The sequence below is a fragment of the Meles meles genome, chromosome 7, assembly GCF_922984935.1.
Source record: "Meles meles chromosome 7, mMelMel3.1 paternal haplotype, whole genome shotgun sequence".
NCBI lineage: Eukaryota > Metazoa > Chordata > Mammalia > Carnivora > Mustelidae > Meles > Meles meles.
The window spans coordinates 11,386,628-11,405,418 of record NC_060072.1 but is presented as its reverse complement, the minus strand read 5'-3'; the positions used below and the strand labels follow the sequence as shown (position 1 = coordinate 11,405,418).

The 18,791-nt window shown below is 52.4% G+C and overlaps 3 protein-coding genes across 3 annotated transcripts in view; all 3 read right to left on the bottom strand.

Annotated features, from left to right (window-relative positions):
• The window catches only part of LOC123946183 (apolipoprotein L3-like), a 60,309-nt gene extending 53,688 nt beyond the window's left edge, over window positions 1-6,621 (bottom strand). Inside the window, exon 1 of the mRNA XM_046011462.1 lies at window positions 6,567-6,621. The gene's annotated coding sequence lies outside the window, so the exon portion shown is untranslated. The remainder of the gene's footprint in view (window positions 1-6,566) is intronic.
• On the bottom strand, window positions 1,652-6,248 carry LOC123946303 (apolipoprotein L3-like). The gene is made up of 3 exons (XM_046011778.1): window positions 6,179-6,248; window positions 5,161-5,287; window positions 1,652-2,164 (listed from the first exon to the last, which is right to left on the bottom strand). Exons 1-3 carry the CDS (start codon window positions 6,246-6,248, stop codon window positions 1,753-1,755), a joined length of 609 nt encoding a protein of 202 aa, XP_045867734.1. The 3' UTR covers window positions 1,652-1,752.
• A 7,958-nt stretch (window positions 6,622-14,579) lies between the features above and the next one.
• The window catches only part of MYH9 (myosin heavy chain 9), an 89,464-nt gene continuing 85,252 nt past the window's right edge, over window positions 14,580-18,791 (bottom strand). The window contains exons 36-41 of the mRNA XM_046011458.1: window positions 18,645-18,733; window positions 18,432-18,555; window positions 17,912-18,120; window positions 17,244-17,352; window positions 16,924-17,096; window positions 14,580-16,139 (exon numbers count right to left, since the gene is read on the bottom strand). Of these exons, the coding sequence (XP_045867414.1) occupies window positions 16,022-16,139; window positions 16,924-17,096; window positions 17,244-17,352; window positions 17,912-18,120; window positions 18,432-18,555; window positions 18,645-18,733 (822 nt within the window). The 3' untranslated portion in view covers window positions 14,580-16,021. The remainder of the gene's footprint in view (window positions 16,140-16,923; window positions 17,097-17,243; window positions 17,353-17,911; window positions 18,121-18,431; window positions 18,556-18,644; window positions 18,734-18,791) is intronic.

The following is an 18,791-nucleotide window of genomic DNA, read 5'->3' as shown; positions in this document are numbered from 1 at the left end:
TCCTGATTGTTCTCCCTTTCCCGAGCTGGTGGTTCGCCTGCCGCCCTGAAGGAACCACCGTGAGATGCAGAGCGCGACACGACATCCTGGGAGCTGCGGCCCGAGGGTCTCATGCCTGTGTGTCGTGGCCTCGCCGTGTGCAGACCTCGCCGGGCTCGGGATCAGCGCACCGCAGGGCAGCGGCCAGGCTGGGGCTGCTGGCCCCTCAAGTGAGGATTCGGTGTCTTTGACCTGCAGGGACGAGTGCCGAGTCCGCCCCACCTGGGGACCCAAAAGATCTAGTGACTATAAAATCAGGCTCCTCTGGACCCCCAAGGATCACAAGGAAAGTCACCCAGGATGACCGCAGTTCCAGAGTCGGGGTCTCAGGCAACATCTCTGGCCAATAAGCCATATCGGCCCTCAGGGACGGTGACCCCGGCTCAGTGGGAGAGTCACCCTCACACCGCGGAGGGAGGTGTCTGGCCGGCGCCACAGCACCATCAGGCAGAGGCTGGGACAGTCAGCAGACGGGGGCTCACGACCAGCACCCCCACCCCATCTCTCCATCCCATGGGGACGCGTGCTGGGCTGGGCCCTGCTGGACCTTAGGACTCATGTTTCAGAGCAGGGACCCCACCTGCCGGGTCTCCCTCTGTCTAGGGACCGGGGCGGGGGTGGCCCGAGTAGGGGCTACAAACTGGACATCAGACAGCAGGGACTTCTGAAGCCATCAGCAGGGCTGGCAGAGACCGACACCTGAGGGGACTGCGTCCATGCTGCCGGCACCTGGTCACTCATGGGACGTGGAAGGGGAGCCACGGGTCGGGGTCACTTGTGACCTGGCCGCATGCGTCACCCCGTGGACAACCTTACTGGTCTTTGCTCAGATCCCTGGTCAAATCCTACCCTGAGTAGCAATTGTCAACTTCAGGAAGGCTCATAACTAAGTATGAAGACGACAAAATCAAACCCATCATCCTCTCACAAATTCCAACAATTCTAACTTTATTACTTCTGGCCTTTCCATTACTTGTTCCTCCACCCGTCTCTTGACCCATGTCCCCTGTGTCTCCTTTAGTCCCTTCCCCTCACTGTCTGTCCCCTCCTTCCTTATTCCAGGTTCCTTGTTCCTTCCCCTCCTTGACTCCCCCTGCCCACTGGGCATTAACCCTTCCCTCCCCGGCTCAGCCTCAGAAATGCCAACACCCAGAAATGCCTAATTCCTCAACACCCCATCCAAACACCCCATCCCTCCCCCCCCCATAAGGCACCTCCATGTCTTTGTCCCACACATGTCCCTGCTCCCCGCCGTGCTCGGGATCATGGAGTCGGGCCCTCCCTCAGACGTTCATCGATCTCACTGAGCTTCTCCAACTTGCTCTCCAGCTCCCGGGCCTGTCCCCTCATGTCTTCAGCGGACTCTGCCTTTGCTCCTCTTGCAAGTGCCCTGAGTCTTTCACAAGATCATGCACATCTGACCCAAGCGAGTGAACTGAGGAAACTGCACTCCTGATCCGGGCTCCTCTGGTCATTGCCAGAGCAGTGCCTCGAAAACTGTTCTGCACCCGCCTGGCAGTTCCACCTGAGACAGGGAAAGTGCTCATGAAGCACTGGGCCTGGACAGCCAGCTGAGTGCTCCTCTTGGCTGCCCTGATGGCACGAACTGTATGCGCAAGGTTGTTCAGGCCTTTATGTAAATCAGTTACTGAGGAAGAAACAGACTTTATGTGGTGATACGAAAACTTTTGAACTACTTCATCTTCATCAGTATCACTTGATTATCAGGCGATTCACTTTGCAGACGGCGGAAGACTCGGTGGACGTTTCCACGGCGCTGGTGCACAATCCGGTCACAGACGATGCTGCTCCCAGCCCGGTTGCAAACGCTGACGCTGCCAGACAGGGCACTGCTGCATAAGGCGCCAGAACAAGACCGAAGATGCTCAGGACACCTGACGCTGCACCAGCAGAGCCGGATGCTACGTTGGCGAAGGTGCAGCCCCCGTGTACCCTGTCCACCTCATCTGCGAGCTCGTGGAGCTTACTTAGGCGCTTCTCAAGCTCCACTTTCAACCGGGGAAACATGTTCAGAAACCTCTCCCTAGCCTGCTGCTCTTCAGCCTCCAGATCCTTGGCTCCTTGCAGCTCATTCAGATGTTCAGGTAGGGCTTCTGCCTCCTCCCTGTAACAGGGAAGGTCAAGGGGTTAGGAGAAGCTTATCTGGAAAATGGGCTCCATTTGCTCTAACCTACATACACCACAGAACTTTTACTGCAAATCAAATGGAAAAGAATGTTACAAATGCAATCCTTCCTGCAATGTTACACACGTTCCGTACACTGCTCATGCTCCATAACACATACCAGTCGGGGAGTAAATAAGTCCGTGTCATCCTCGGAGGCTCTTAAATAGTGGCTATTGGAGGAAGACGGCCTCGCAGTCAAGGACAGGGCCCCACAGTCAGTACCACAGTGTCTGTAGACTGGGAACTCTGTAGATGAAGAAGGGGAAGTGCGTTTGGAGCAGGAAAACCTCCACTTGGAGAAACCTCATGTGTGCTGAGGGATGAATCCCCCCACAGAGATCTGCTCTCGCCCTGGGCACTGGGAAGGGAGTGCTAGGCCCCACCTAGGATGTCAAGGGTCCTAGAATGATATGACTGTCTTCCGTTGCCTGGGTCATTGGCGATAGGACAGCCTGACAAGATGATGGAGTCCTTGGGTCATGAGCTGTCAGTTGTGACCATGGAGGATCTAGAAAGTGGCCTCCCGGGGGAGCAGAAGATGACAGGTCAGCCAAGCAGGCAGATGGGACTGAGCCCCAGTAAAACTCTGTACTCTGAAGCTCTGGTTGAAAAAAACTCTCTCCTGGACCACATGTTATTTGGGCCCTTCTGACTCTCCTCTTGACTAGGCCCTGACCTTGGTCTTCTGGGCTCTGACCTTAACAGACTCATACCCAGTCTTAGCAAGAGGCGTGTTAAGACAGCATAGTAACAACCCACACACTCTCGATATCTCATCACCATTGACATCTGATCAAATTCCACCTTTGATGCGGAAGTCCTTGACCTGCCTTCAGGAAGAACCCTGTTGGGTCAGGTTAGCAAGAATCCCTCCGCTTTGATGTCTCCTCTTGCTGATTTCCCATCCCCTGCCTGGCCCTGCTCCTCGGCTAGAAATCCCTACCGGTCTTCACTCTATCCAAGATGAGCCCAATCTCTCTCCCCTGTGACATCACTCTTGACGCCTATGGCTTGAATTGAGTCTTCGTGACCATTGTAGTAAGTGTCACAGTAACTGCTCACTTGCACAGTGTGAGCATCCCTGGCGGCCATGCTCCCCGTGCACTGTCACACATGGATACAGGACAGCAAGGCCTCCTGAGGACGATGGAAGCTTTGCACTGGAAACCCTCCCAGACTCTGCCCCAAGTGTCTCTCTCCTTGGCTGATGGGAACCTGTGTCTTTCCCTGTCACACGGCATAACTGAGGGGACAGCTCTACGCAAGCTCCATGAATGCTTCAGGGGAATCATCCAATCTCAGGGGCATTTGGGGCCCCCCCCCCCCGCCAATTTGCAGCTGCTGCCAAAAGTAGTGGCAGTCTTAGGGATTGTGCCCTCAGACTTTGCACTTTGGTTAACTCTGGGCACTTGGAATTAAAAAAAAGAAAAAAGAAATCTTCAGAGCGAGAAAGGACCTCAGTGACCATTTTGCTTGACACTTGCTCTTCCTCCCAAGCCTGCTGTCCTCAGACGGGGCCCAACCACTGCCCCAACTGACTGAGAGCCAGGACACCCACTACCCTGGTTCCCCTCACTCTCCAGCTCATGTCACCGACTCCTGAGCCACCACCCAGCACCCCTGACCTCACAGGCGTTACCAGCCTAACTCACACCTTAGCTGGTACACTAAGGCCATGTGCAAGATTACGACATCTCTTAAAGATGCAGGAGACTTCGCGAACCTTCTATATGAATCACACAGCCGGAAATGACCTGCATTCTGGCAGCTAGCGGAGGAAGTACCTTCCTCTTTGGTGGGGATTTCTGAAGCTCAGAATCCCTCAAAGGTACACAATTGGCAGCTGCCCCCTGTGGAGCTGGAAGTCGTCACAAAGTCACACTGACTCCTATTGGTCTGGAGGTGCTCTGTGTAGAAAAAAGGGGCTTCCAAATGGTAGTCAAGACCCCCCAGATCCCAGGCAAGGTATGGAAGAAACACCCCCTAGGGCCCCATATGCCTGGTGGTGAGGAGATCAAAGGAGGGAGGGAAGAAATGTCCCCTGTCCCAATCACAAGACCTCTGCTAGTTCCCGTCTCCAAGTTTGTGCCCTAGAGCTTCCCTCAGTCCCAGATCCGCTGCCCAAGCCTACCCCGTCCTCCAAACTAGATGCCCCCTTGTCCATCCTGATTCTCATCTCTGGCCCTGGTCCAAGCCTCCTGGGACCTTGGACAGGATGACTCCACTTGGTTCTTCAACTTACACCTTGCAATTCACACTAAGGCCCTGGCCACGAACTTCTTAGTTTGAATTACTGTTTCCATGGAACAAATGCCCAATCTGACACTCCCAGACACACAAACCCAGAGAGCTCCAGGGCTGGGCAGAGGGAGAGTCAGGATCCAACCAGCTCCATCCAATTCCACTCCAGCCTCTCCACCTCATGGGCCCGCAGGATCCTGCATGTTCATGGAACTGCTCAGATGGGGAGGGAAGGCTCTAGTCCGAATCCCCAGGGCCACAGACTGAGGCATCGGCATTCTTGTGACTGGTCCCAGAGGAAGTCGTGCTTGGCCCTCATCTCCAGGAAGAAGAACCTTGGCCCCGGTCACTTCTCGGCAATCCTCTAAAGACTTACCATGAATGGGGTACCAACTACGTGTCATCACTATGCTAGGAACGTTACACACATTGTCTTCATTTCCTCATGATAAAATTGAACAGATGAACAGATCAAGGCAGAGAAGGATCAGCTTTAGGTTAAAGGTCATATAACCTGCCCTCTGCAGGTTCCGCCTCTCCTCAATCCGAGGCCATTCACTGCCAGTGATTGTCATGGATGACATGTTCCTCATGGACTGTCGAGAAGAAACATGCTCAACTCCAACCCAGGACACTGTTTCACAGAGAGCTGGGTGACCATTGGGCATCTGGAGGGGGGTGGGAGAGGTTACCTGGACAATGTGGCCTCAGCCACGAATCTCTCCCAGGCTTCATGGTCAGTCAGCAGGACGTGCAGCATCTCTCTGTTCACTGAGTTCTGGAAAATCTCAATGACCTCCTCGAGAAAACTTTCACTCTCTAGATGGAACGAAAAAATGAAAGTTTTTAGTTTTCTCTTATTCCTGCTTCACTAAGGGGGAGAAGAAACCAGGTCTTAGCTGGAGGGAAACCACAGCACTAAACAGTGCATTTATGGACTTGTTGTTAGGACGGGGTGGGGGCAGGGAGATGGCTGAGAGTCCTCCTAGGCAGGAGTATTGAGATCAACAGAATCAGTTCCTGCCACGCTTTCGTATCTGATAGGCAGGGGCTTACAGATGGGACAAAGGAAAAGTGCCCTAACATAGCCCTGGGAGGCTGGGGGATACTAGGTGAGGGGAGGTTTTACCTGGAACTAACAGGTTCCAGGGACAGGGGACAGCAACAATACTTAGGGAGGACACACTGTGTAGCAGGCCCTGACCCAAACACATAAACACATTCTATTTGATCCTCATAACCACATAAGGAAATACTCTCATTTTACAGGTAAGGTTAGGTGAGGCACTCCAGATCACACAGCTGGGAGGTGGGAAACACAAGACTGGGGTCCAGGTCGTGTCCCACTGACCCTCACAGGGCACTCGGGCTGGCTGCAGGGTGAGAGCTAGAGAAAATGGCCTCTCTTGTAAGGCCCCACAGTCATCCTGAGCCATGCTGGAGGCTTGGGCAGGGCAAGAGGGCAGGAGCAACTTCCAAGGTTGCTGGTCTACCCCCTCCCCCAACCCCCTCCCTCAGGATCCCTTTTTTCCCCTCCTTTCCCCTCTGCTGTCCCCCACCTCCCTCTGGACTGTCCTGACCTCACTTCTGCGTCATTGATGGATTTGATGGGCAGCAGGGGAAGGGAGGAAGTAAGCACCTCAGCCATGACCCTCAGAAGACAAGAGGGAGGTGTCCCTACAGACTCCTGGGCTGGGGACTCCCCTTGACCTCTCTTGGGGGCTTCAGGAAGCTCTTCAAGGGACCAATTCCTCTGCAGGTTGAACTCAGCTGGAGGCATCCCCGCAATTCCAGGGATCATCCAGAGAAGTGGAAGGTGACTACCTGCGCTGAGCCCACGGGCTCCCAATGTCATGGTGTCGCCGTAGTTTTCCCTACTGCTCGCGTCTGCGTTGCAGTTAGAAGGAGTTGTCGCTTCACCCCTGGGGAAGAGAGAACAAATCGTGGGGTCAAATGTGAGCCAGCGGAGGCAGCAGGAAGTGGTGAGGGGCCAGGTGTTGGGGCTCCCTCTGGGACGGCGACAAATGCCAAGATGGACTTTACCCCATGTGTTTGTGTACTGGGTTCTGCCAGCTGCTATTTAAGGAAAGTTACTCACCTCACTCCAGCTCACTCCCAAGCCGAGTCAGGGTCCTGTCGTCCTGTTGGGGCACAAGAAGAAGTTCATCGGACAAGGAGACTGCCATCTGAGAAGTTACAGAAGCAATGAAACCAAACACAGAAGAAAAGATGGGAACAGGTGTTCTGGAAATTCCTTGAGGTCGGGAACGTGTGTGTTTACTAATGGGTAAGAGCTAATACTGATCAAGTATTGATGACAGGCAGGCTCCTGATGTGTCCCCTCACCGAGTACCCCACTCCAGGATGTGGGGCTCCTGGGGCTCCCACTAGTACGTGGAGGAAACCATCACCTAAACTTAGGTTAATCCAAGTTCTCACAGTAGTGCTAGAGCCAGGACGGGAACCTGAGTGTCTCTGATCCAAATCCTGTGCTCTACTCCCTTTAATCTACAGAAAGATTTATTTATGTATAGTGACCTTTGATCAGTACAGGGGTTAGGGGTGCTGACCCTCATCCTCGTGAGGTAAAAAATGCTTGCGTAACTTCTGACTTCCAGAACTTAACGACTAATAGCCTACTCCTGACCAAAATCCTCACCAATAACATAAATAACCGATCAACACACCGTTTATATGTTATATGTTTTATGAAACGTGTTCTTACAACAGAGAAAGCTAGAGAAAATTAAAATGCTAAAATCATAAGGAAGAGAAAGTACATTACTGTACTGCACATAGATTTAATGAAAAAATCTGCAGATAAGTAGATCTGTGTCGTTCAAACTTGTGTTGTTCAAGGGTCAGCTGTGTAAGTGTTTATTTGTAAATGACTCCTCTCCTTCCACAGCCTTGGCTTGCATCAGTAACCAGTCTTTGTCTGGATCAATTTCCTGCTGCCACAGCTTCCCAAAGCCTGTGTCCTCCTTGCTTCTGCAGATTCTTCATCCCACAGGGTCTGGACTCGTGCTGAGTCCTGGCGCAATCCCTACAGCACTTGTCAAGCCTTCTTGATAATGTGCAGTCCTCTCTATAGTCCTCCCCCAACTGGGAACCTTGGACTGATCTGATTCTTCATCTAAATGAAAATGCAAAGAACAACCTCCTTGTATGAAACACTGCCTGTATTTGAGATTGTTTCCTTAAGACACTTCTAGAAGCACGATGACTGGGTCAGAAGCTATCAACACGTACAAGTTTTTTCTTACCTAGAGTCACACTGTTACAAAAAAAGTTATACCAATCACATGCACACTCACAGTACATGAGGGTGTCCATCATCTTATTTTTTTAAAAAACAGACCGTTGGGCACCTGGGTAGCTAGGTCATGGAGCGTCTGCCTCCAGCTCTAGTCATGATCCCAGGGTCCTAGGATGGAGACCCACATCGCCGCTCTGCGGGAAGCCCTCTTCTCTCTCCTACACTCCCCCTGCTTGTGTTCCTGCTCTCCTGTGTCTCTCTCTGTCAAATAAAAAAATAAAATCTTTAACAATAAAAATAAAAATGAAAATAAAATAAAAAATAAAAACGAGACCCTTAACAAGAATTTATTTTAGTTCTGTTATTACCTTGGCTTGGGAGATGAGGAAAGAGCAAATGTTGATTACATTTAAGCATTATATTTTAAGTTAACTTTTTTCTTTTTTAATGATCTCTACACCCGAGGGGCGCCTGGGTGGCTCAGTGAGTTAAGCTGCTGCCTTCGGCTCGGGTCATGATCTCGGGGTCCTGGGATCGAGTCCCGCATCAGGCTCTCTGCTCAGCGGGGAGCCTGCTTCCCTCTCTCTCTCTCTCTCTCTCTCTGCCTGCCTCTCTATCTACTTGTGGTCTCTCTCTGTCAAATAAATAAATAAATAAATCTTAAAAAAAAAAAAAAAATCTCTACACCCAATTTGGGACTCAAACTCACAACCCCAAGGTCAACAGTCAGGTTTTTCCAAATGAGCCAGTCAGGAGCCCCTTGGCAGTATCTGAACAAGACAAAAGAGTGTTTAACAGCCACCCCTCCTGAGACCTGACTGAAATGAGAGTAAAAGTACTTATAGGTATAAAAAAAACGAATGATAACAGTGACTCACATTTGTGTCCTAAGCTCTGGACTGGTGATTGCTCTAAGCCTTTACAAATAATAACCTGTCTTCTTCCAGTAATCATTGAGCTGTGTATCGCTTGCATCCCAGTTTGCAGATAAGGAAACTAAAGCACAGACTATGTGATTTTTCCCAGTGGCAGAAATCTGGTAAGCGGTAGCCTGGGTGCAAACCTGCCTGCTGGACTCAAGAACCCACACAGTGTCTCTCTTCATTCTGCTGCCAATGAAAAAGGAGAACGGGAACCAGCGGCAGTCCAGAGGCTTAGACAAATGTTTGAATGCAGACTGGTCGGAGAATTGAAGCTGAATACAGAAAAATAGAGGGAATTTCCATCAGAAAAACAGAGAGAGAGCAAATAGGCACGGAGAATGGTTTGCTAGGCAGAGCTTTGGACAGGGAGACCAAACCTGAGAGGCAGGTGGAGGTGAGCAGGAATAAGGTTACCAACCCCACACCCGACCCCATATTCACATCAGCCCAGGTCTACACCAGAAGGGGAAAAGCAGAATTGAAAGCCTCCAGAAAAAAAGACCTGTCTTCTGGCGTCTAGAGGCCCTCATCCAATCACTCTACATGGAAACCTGTCAGTCAATCTCTCTTAATACAATCTCTCTTAAATAGAGATGGGCAATCTACGATCAGATACACAAGATGATCAGATGGAAAGGGTGGCTAAGATCGATGAAAAAATGACACCAGAAGGGGTCCATGCCTGGCTCAGTTGGTAGAACATGCAACTCTTGATCTCGAGGTCATGAGTTCAAGCCCCATGTTGGGCATATAGCTCACACTATAAACAAGTCAGAATAAGGGGGCATCCGGGTGGCTCAGTGGGTTAAGCCTCTGCTTTTGGCTCAGGACATGATCTCAGGGTCCTGGGATAGAGTCCCACAGCAGGCTCTCTGCTCAGCAGGGAGCCTGCTTCCCCCTCTCTCTCTGCCTACTTGTGATTGATCGATCTCTCTCTCTGTCAAATAAATATATAAAATCTTTTTTTTAAAAAAAAGTCAGAATACCAAAATCAACTGGACTTAATAAACCTTAAAAACACTGATACCAGAAGAAACACAATTTTGATAGAGAATAATTTGTTAAACCTCGAATCAATATCCTCTGGGAGATTAGAAAAGTGTTGTCTTCATAAAATGAGAACAGGATGCACTGGAAAGGGAAAAAATAATGGAACAAGAAAGAGATCTTGGGACTTAAGTGATTGACATCTAAAGAAGTCTAAGGTAAGGTTAGAAAAATCAAGGAAAACTTCCAGAAAATAAAACAAAAAGGTGACGAAAGAAAGGGACCTAAATGGGGAATGACAAGTTACCATTTGCTATCATTTCTTAGAAAATTACTTGAGAAAGAGCTGCAGGAAAAAAAAAAAGTTCATGTGTTCATGGCGTGAGGTGGAGGATAGTAACCAGGAAACCAAAAGACAGAAAGACGTTATCCAGGAAACGGGAAAATTAACGTAGACAGAAAGGAACCCAAGGAATACAGTGGGCATGCAGCAGGCCTAGAGAGCAACAGCCCAGAACGGAATGGGAAGTGAAGAGTTGTGTGGGGAAAGGGGACTTGGTATAATACTTACATAACGCACTGTTCAAAAGAAATTGAGAAAATGTTGAAGGCAACATCTGCAAGGGGTAAAAACAAAGGCAATTAGAAAGTTGGGAAAAATTAAAACTGTACGAGAAAGCGTGTGCCACTACATTTCACAAGTTAGCTTTATAGTAAACAATACTGAAAACATCGCAAATATGTAAACATTCTTGCTTGATTTTTAACTTCTAGAACAAAAGAGACGATTTAAATATAAGAACTAAATGCACTTGTTGCCAATCAATACGTAAATCAAAGCACAATGGTGGAAGTTGGGAGCTGCAGCACTGAAGAGAGGAGGATTAATATCCGCATTTTACACGGCGGGCAGTCCGAAAATACTGGCTGCAACTGAGAGGCTAGGAAATGAAGAGGTAAGAAAAAAGAAAAAAGAAACAAAGGTGCAAGTAAATTGTTTATGACTAGACATAACTGAGGACATAACTTTAGTGGCAGAATGATATCAGGAGAAGGTGGGGAGGTGTGTAAGAAAAAGTATAAAAATAAGGGAAATCATTCTCTGCCCTAGTAAGAAATAAATAGTTCATATTACAATTTAAAAGTTAAGGGAGGGGTGCCTGGGTGGCTCAGTGGGTTAAGCCTCTGCCTTCCACTCAGGTCATGATCTCAGGGTCCTGGGATCGAGTCTCCCATCAGGCTCTCTGCTCAGCAGGGAGTCTGCTTCCCCCTCTCTCTCTGCCTGCCTCTCTGCCTACTTGTGATCTCTCTCTCTCTCTGTCAAATAAATAACTAAAAAAAAAAAAATCTTAAAATAAAAATAAATAAAAATCAAGGGAATGAAGTTAGCTATCGTGGTGGGTGACTATCTGCTTTGCACCAGGCACCGTTCTAAGTGATTTGGACGCATCCACTCATACATTAGTTCTCACCATGACTCTGTAAGAAAAGGAACTGAAGCCCAGAAAGGGTAGGTAATTGACCCAGAGCACCCAGCTAGTGCCAGAGCCAGAATTCAAATCCAGACACCCTGTCTCCAGACCTTAGACTCTCACCTATTCTGTCCTCCCACTGTAGGAATATCACATAAAGATACTGATTAACCACCTAAAGAAAAAGCAACACATTAAAAGTGATTGTTTTTAATTGGGAAAGTGGGTGAGCAGAGCCCTCGGGACTAATGGATTTGTTTGAACCATTTGCACTTGTTACTTCAATTTCTTTTTTAATTTTAAGAAAGTGGAAGTCCCTTTAGAGCAGTGAGTAAGAGCTCACCCCAATAATGGGCTGGTTTCTGGCACCACCACATTCAAGATGATGAGAGCCAGTGGATCAGTTCCCATAATAACTCAGCCTGACTCCTGATGTGACAAGCGGCAGCGTGGGAGAAACCTCGGTGGTTGATAGAGTAAGTTCTCTAAGAAAAGTGGGATGATAACATAGGTTCAACGAGAATAATCAGCGTGAACACCACCCTTCCACAGGTATATATATGGTCTAGCCATCCCTCGCCCACTCCCACAGGCACCCATGGGTTTTCCTCCACTCAAAGGTAGCCAGACACCTTGGAAGAAAACTGAATTCCAGGGGTCTTCAATAGCCCCTACTCCAGAAGGAAACGATGCTTCGGGGATGTTCAGAGCGGTGCTCAATAGGGCACCCACTGGCGATCCTACCAAATTACATAGAATAATAATGATACTTGATAATGATTAGTTTGATCATGTTTCATTGGGCCAGGCTGAGTCTGTGAAAGGCCGTGAGTTCCTAATAATGTTCAAAGGAGAAGAGCTGAGACCAAGTGCACAAAAAAGGTAGATAAAAAGGTAAAAAGTTGTAATGCAAAAAGGAGTTAGTATAATGGGGACTGTATCATGGTTAATTAATCCTAATAAGAAATGGAGTCTTTTTTTAATAAAGATTTTAGTTATTTGAGACTGAGAGAGCGAGCATGAAAGGGGGAGAGGGACAGGGAGTGGCAGGCAGAGGGAGAGGGAGAAGCAGGCTTCCTGCTCAGCAGGACGCCCAATGTGGGGCTCCCCCATCACCATCACCATTGGGATCCTGAATCACAGACTTAAAAGAAGAAAACACAGGGCCCCTGGGTGGCTCAGCTGGCTAAATGACTGCCTTAGACTCAGGTCATGATCCTGGAGCCACAGGATCGAGTCCCACATCGGGCTCCCAGCTCCACAGGGAGTCTGCACCTCCCTCTGACCTTCTCCCCTTTCATGCTCTCTCTCTCACTCAAATAAATAAATAAATAAAATCTTAAAAAAAAAAAAACCAAACTTAGGTGTTTAAAAAAAACCCCACAAACTGTAGACTCACAAAACAAAAAAGTACGTTTTACCCCATTTCCCTCGGTCTCAGAGCAAGGATACGGACCCAGGTTTAAGGAATTGGATGACGGACTTCATTCAAACCGCCCTAGTTTCTGCCCACACTCACTGGTATGTCTGCATGAGAGTCCGAGGACCCGTCGATTCACGGGACCCTCACAACACTCGAGACTGTTCTGTCCCTGCAAGCAAACTCCCTGGCACTCACTTTTTAGGGTCACACCTTCCCAGGACTTCCCTAACTCCTGGTAACCACTGACCTGCTTTCCATCTCTGTAATTTTGGCATTTTGAGAATATTTGATAAGTGGAATCACACAGTATGTAAGCCTTTAACACTGGCATTGAAGAAACACACCCAGTGTAACCGGCTTGAACCCCATCCACATTCCTGTCTATGCAAAAGTCCTTTCCTTTCTGTGGCTGAATGACCAGGCTCTAAAGAGAGGCAGGACCTTGGGGGCCCCTCCCAGCCTCCCACTATGCCAGGAACCCTCCAGAGCCCCAGATGTGGGGGTTTCACCCGCAGGAAGCAGCTTTTCCAATCACTTTGCTTTTCAGCACAAACAGACCTACCTGATCATGGCTTCCTCGCCTCTGCCCTGTGCTTTGGCTGACTACTACCTCCCTGCCCCCTTCCAAAACGTACGCTGTGAACTTCTTTCCCTCTTGGCCTGGTGGGTGGGTCAGGCAACCCTGGGACTGCCCGTCCCTTGTGGGCATGCAGATCCCCGGTCGGAATTTTCCTGCACAAAGGGCAGGAAAGTCACAAGTCACCGATCTGAAGGCAAAGGACTATCCGTCCTTTAGAGTACTGCAGTGGACTGAATGGTGGTCTCTAAAAGACACATCCATGACCTCATCTCTGTACCCCATAACTGACTTTATGCAGAAAAGACCCTATGCCTTTGCAAATCCTTTAAAGATTTTGAGATCATCACAGAATATCTGGGTGGGCCCTAAATCCAATGACTAGGGTCCTTACGAGAGACACCCAGCGGAGAGACAGCAGGGAGTTGAGGGAGAAGGCCACGTGAAGGCAGAGGCAGAGATCAGAGGGAAGCCTGGAGTCACGAGAGCTGGAGCAAAGGAGCTCTCCCCTGGGTCCTCTAAGAAAGAGAGAAGCGCCCAGAGTCCTCTGGTGCCTGGCACATGATCACCCCCAGCCGTCATCTGCGGCTTCCTCCCCAGAGCCGGCGAGCACACCTGCACCTGTGCAGAGGCTGAAGGAGTGGGCCAATGGAAGCCCACCGCTTTCTGTAGCAGACAAGCCGGCCCCACAGTGGTCCCGGGACCCTGGCAGTGCACAGGTGGGCTGCTTGGGTCCACGCCACAGCCCTTCTCTAAGGGATGCCTTTCCCTCTCCTCCCTCTTGTTGCTGCAGGGACCCCTTGTCTTCCTTGTCCTCGTAGGGCAGGTGCCCAGCAAGGGGTCGGGTTCCCCTCTGCCTTTGTTAAAAGAACCAATGAAAGAACAAAAGTTTGGGGGCCTCCTGCTCCAATACCCACAGGCCTCACCACCGACTCCCTTGGTCATGCTTATGTGCAACTCGAGATGAACCTCCAGAGGGCAGGCTTTGTCTAACAACTAAGGACGTTCCTAATCAGCCCCTAGATTTGGGTCCCTAAACCCCAGTCAAGCACACAGTGTGTACTCAGTAACTGAAGTAAACCGAAGTTTTAAAAGACCCTCTTAGCATCCTTGCCCCTGGTCCAGTCTCCCTTTCTAGCTTACCTTTCCTGCACGACTGCCACTGCTCACCCCAGTCTGTGCCTGGGCCATGCTGCACTATGGAAGCTTTTGAAGATGCACAAAGTCTCAGTCAGTTAAGCGTCTGCCTTTGGCTTAAGTCGTGATCCCACAATCCTAGGATCAAGTCCTTGCATGGAGTTCCCTGGTCAGTGGGGAGCTTGCTTCTCCCTCCCCCTCCTCTTGTGCTCTTTCCCCATCTCTCAAATAAAGGAAAAAAAATATGAAAAAGTAGAAGACGATGATGCGCAAAGTGGGTGCCATCCCATCCAGGCAACCCACTCCGGCAGACAGACACCAGCAGACACATGCTCGTAGCACGGTACTCTTTATTGTGACGCTCAGTGGAAAACACCTGTAAACCAGCTTACTGTAGTGGTGACAGCTGTAACACATGCTAAGGCACTTTTATTATATAAAAAGGGGCTGGGGCTGGGAGCTCCATTCACTCCTTTGTGACAGCAACTGGGACCTGAATTCAGAGCTCTTTAGGCATACGTAGCTTTCCTGTATCTTCATGATTTGTTGAGTTTTCCTCAAAAAAGAAAAAAAAAGATGCCTTCTTTGCCATAAGTAAGTCTAAATGCAGCATATACAAAACAGGAATACAGGTAAATTCAGCAACCAGTGTAGACCAGTGTAGGACAAGCTACTCTCTTCTAAACATGGTTCCAAAGGAAAGGCAGTGATAAAGACTTGGAATTTTATCATTTATTATAAGGAGGGGGAGTAGAAACCCTTTTTTTTTTTCCTTTCAAACACATCCATGCAAATGGCAGATCTTTACACCACACTGAGTCGACGGTGCAGATTATGTACCTCGGACCCCAGTCCTGGAGTAGGTACAAGGTCATATGGGAGGGCCGCTGGCCCGTCCCAATGCTCTGGCTGTCAGACCTGGGACAAGTCCCTTAACCATTAAATGTATTTGGTCCCCAAGAATGTTGGGAGAAGCCCCCGATGGCCTTCCTCGGGTGGCCCCGAGGCCCTGTCTGCTGGGCCCAGCAGCCCCCCGGTGGCAGGGGCCCGCTGCCCTCCACAAAGGAGGGAAGGGGGTCATCATTGCACTTGAGACACTCTGAAACAGGAAGGGGACCACTGTGACGCTGCCCAGAGCGCGTGGGAAGGAACGGCTCCTTCCTTGCACCCCGCATTCTGTGCCCTGCACAGAGGGGGCGGCCCTGGGCCTGCTCTTACCCAATCACCCAGGGCCCACGGGAGTGCGGGGCCAACATGGCAGAGGTTGTGAGGTCACCGTGTGTGATTGCCAACAGCAAAGGAGGAAGGGGAGCTGGTGGCGGAGGTGGGGGAAGGTGACAACTCTTCTGGGGTGCTGGGCTATCAAAACTTCTTAGTCTGAAGAAAAATAGATTCGTAGAAAACTCTCTTTGCCCATCCCCGGTGGCCTGCCTTCCTTGTCTTGTGCTATGCGGCAAGGGAGGGCCGAGATCCTGCCGGTCACTCAGTTCCCAGGACAGGGGCCCAAGACTCTGACTCTTTGGTATCGGGTGCTGGGGGTGGAGGGGAGCAGAGCGGACTGCAGCGGAGGGAGCCAAACGCCCTCAGAAAGGCCGTGGGTGCGAGCGGGGAGGCACAGGCTTGAGGTCTCCTGGCCTGGTGGGACTGGGTGGGGAGGTCACGGTCACAGCAGTCCCCAGAAGGTGGAGGAGGGTGCTGCGGGTTGGGGGTGCTGGAAAGGGGAGGCGGAGTCATCTGGCGGTCTGTCCATCCGTTCCAGGCAGCAGGAGGAGAGATTACTCGGCAGCTTTGGCCTCAGCCCCATCCGCCTTGCCATCCACCTCCTCGTCCGAGCAGTCGCCAGCACCTTTCCGAGCCATCCGGCGGGGCACGACAAACGGAAGGTCCCCTCGCCTGGGGACAGAGGCACGGGGTCAGCAGGGCCGGCCAGGTGGGCTAGTACAGCTGGCACCCGTCCAAGCCATTTTAGACGGACACCAGGCCCCAGCGCCCGGGGCAGTGGGGGAAGAAACGGAGAAACACGGAGAAACAGCGGCTCCCACTTCATTCCAAAACAGCAGTGAGAAGCCGTGGGGAAGCCGGGGCTGACTGCCAGAGAGAAAGGCCCAGCAGCAGACGCGGTCACCCGTGGAGGCAGATGCCGGCCTGCACACCGATGCTCAACCGACGCACCAGCGGGGGAGACGGAGACACAGTGACCACACGCGGAACGAGACTCGACGCCTTCTCCGGATCGCGCACAATTAGCTACCGGCTAGAAGGCGGGCCCCTGTGGGCTTCACGCCGAAGGGAGAGAAGCAGCGAGAATCCCAGGGAAAAGAGCCTCTGCCTGCCCCGCCGGCTCCCCCTCCGGTGGCAACGCTCCCGAGAGGGCACAGCCGTGCCTCTCCTGGGCACAGGGGCCGTGAAGGCCGCGGGGCTGCCTCAGCGGGCGCGAACAGGCCCCCAGCGCCTGCCAGGCCGGCCGGACCCCCGCGAGCGGCCGCCAGTGCCCACAGCCGGCCTGGAGGCCCTCTGGGCTCGTTCAGTGAGCGGGGTTTTCCCAGAGACGGAGAGCAGGGCTCACCCGGGAGCCCGGGGAGCGGCGCGGGCGGAGGCACCACCAGACGCAGACGGGGGCGACTTCCGGGACTTTCCGGCGCCCCGGAGCTCGGGGAGGGGAGGCCACGGGGCTCACCTGAGCTTGTTCTTGAGGGTGCTGACCTCGCGGTTCATGGCGTCGGCGGTCTCAGTGGCGTCCTCCAGCTCCCGCTGCAGCTTCCGGCGGGAGGCGTTGGCCCGCTGGGCCTCCTCCTCAGCCTCCTCCAGCTGCCGCTTGAGCTGCTTCAGGCGGGTGGACGCTTTGTCGGCCTGCGGAGAGGTGCGGTCCCGGTCAGGCGCCCCGCCCGGAGAGGCCCACCAAGCCCCGCAGCCCCGTGCACGCGCTCACACGCACGCGCTCGTGCGCACACACTCGCTCCGACGTCCACGCGCGCACGCATGCGCATGCGCACAAACCTGGTCCTTGAACTGCTCGGCGTTCCTCCGCTCGTCATCGACCTGCAGCAGCACGTCCTTCAGCTTCTTCTCCGCCCGACGCACCTGTTTGCACGCTGCCTGGCGCTCCCTGGGGGGCAGAGACGTGGTGGCTCAGGGACCCCGGGTCAGAGGGTCCAGTCACACACACTGGCTGAACGACCTGCCCCGGGCCTCACGGGCATGTCCCCCACGGGGAAGCCCCCAGGCGGAGACAGACCATCTCCACCCACACGACCTGCTTGGTCTCCTGCGGGGGAGGCACGGCGACAACCCCATTTCACAGAGGAGGAACCGGGCTCCGGGAGGAAGGGGACACAGCTTAAAAAGCAGGTACGTAGCAAGGAAAGGGGAAACAGATTTGCAACCCAGTGTGACCTGCCCGTTACCTCCAAAGACACCCCAGTCTTGCTGAGCCCACAGACTAGCTGCCCAAGCGGGCAGCAACCGCCACCTCTGCCTGATTCAGCCCCGAGAGACAGTTGTCCAAAGTCCCAACTCTAGAGGAGGGCCCGTGGGCTCCTATGAAAACTCTGAGAAGCCACTAGCGGAAGGGATGGGCAGCCTGTCAGGAGGGGGACAACAACCTCCGCCTCGGCCAGGAACAGAGGGGTCTGCAGGCTGTGGCAGGTGATGGGAAGGACACCTACTTGGTCTCGTTGTCCAGCTGCTCCTCCAGCTGTGCGATCTTGGCCTCCAGGGCCGTGATGGAAGCCTTGTACTTGGACTTGACAGTGCCCTCCATCTCCTGCAGCTTGACCTTGAGCTCCTTGTTCTGGCGCTCCAGCTGCTGTCGCACATTCTCATTCTTCTGGGCGTGACTGCGCTCGAGGTTCAGGTCGGTGTTGATCTGGTCGATCTGCGGGAAGGAGGGCTGGTGACCCCAGGAAGGCTGGGGCGGGGGGCTCCCTGGGGCAGAAGCAGGGCCACTGGTTCCTCAAGAACCCCAGAAAACACTAGGCCCTCGGGCCCCAAGTTCACGAGCTCTGGGCCCTCCTAGAAAAGGGAGCTCCCCCACAGCTGGGGTTCAGAGAAAGAAACCAAGGGAGACCTTCACAGGTGCCAGGACATCCTCTCCAAAGCCCAGAAAGCCCTAGGCTCCTGCCAGCATGGTCTGGGAGGAGCAGAGCTTGGTGCAGGGAAACGCCAGGCGGCCCTGGCCCCACCCACCTGCAGGTTCGCCTTCTTCAGCCGATCGTTCACCAGCTCCGTGTTGCCCTGCTCCTCCTCCAGCTCCTCCTCCAGCTGCGCTATGCGGGCCTCCAAGCGCCGCTTCTCTTCCAGCGCCAGGGCTCTGGGTGAGAGCAGGGAGCAGTGAGACGGGGCCTGTCCCAGAGGATGGGCACACCTGCCCTCAGGTCAACATGCCACACCATGGCTCACCCTTTGCCGCTGCTGTTGGCAATCTCGTCAGCCAGCTCATCCCGCTCTTGCTGGGCCTGGCGCTTGGCACGCTCGGCGGCTGCCAGTTCCTGCCATGAGAATGTGGACTGTGACTGTCTGGGATGCCCCGAAGTCCCTTGAGCCCCC

Coding starts and splice junctions, on each gene's coding strand:
- LOC123946303 (XM_046011778.1), bottom strand. CDS start 6,248: ATGCCTCCAGCTGAGTTCAACCTGCAGAGGAATTGGTCCCTTGAAGAG. Junction 5,288..6,178: donor TCCTGAAGCCCCCAAGAGAG/GTCAAGGGGAGT, acceptor CGTTCCATCTAG/AGAGTGAAAGTTTTCTCGAG. Junction 2,165..5,160: donor GCTGAGGCCACATTGTCCAG/GTAACCTCTCCC, acceptor TCCCTGTTACAG/GGAGGAGGCAGAAGCCCTAC.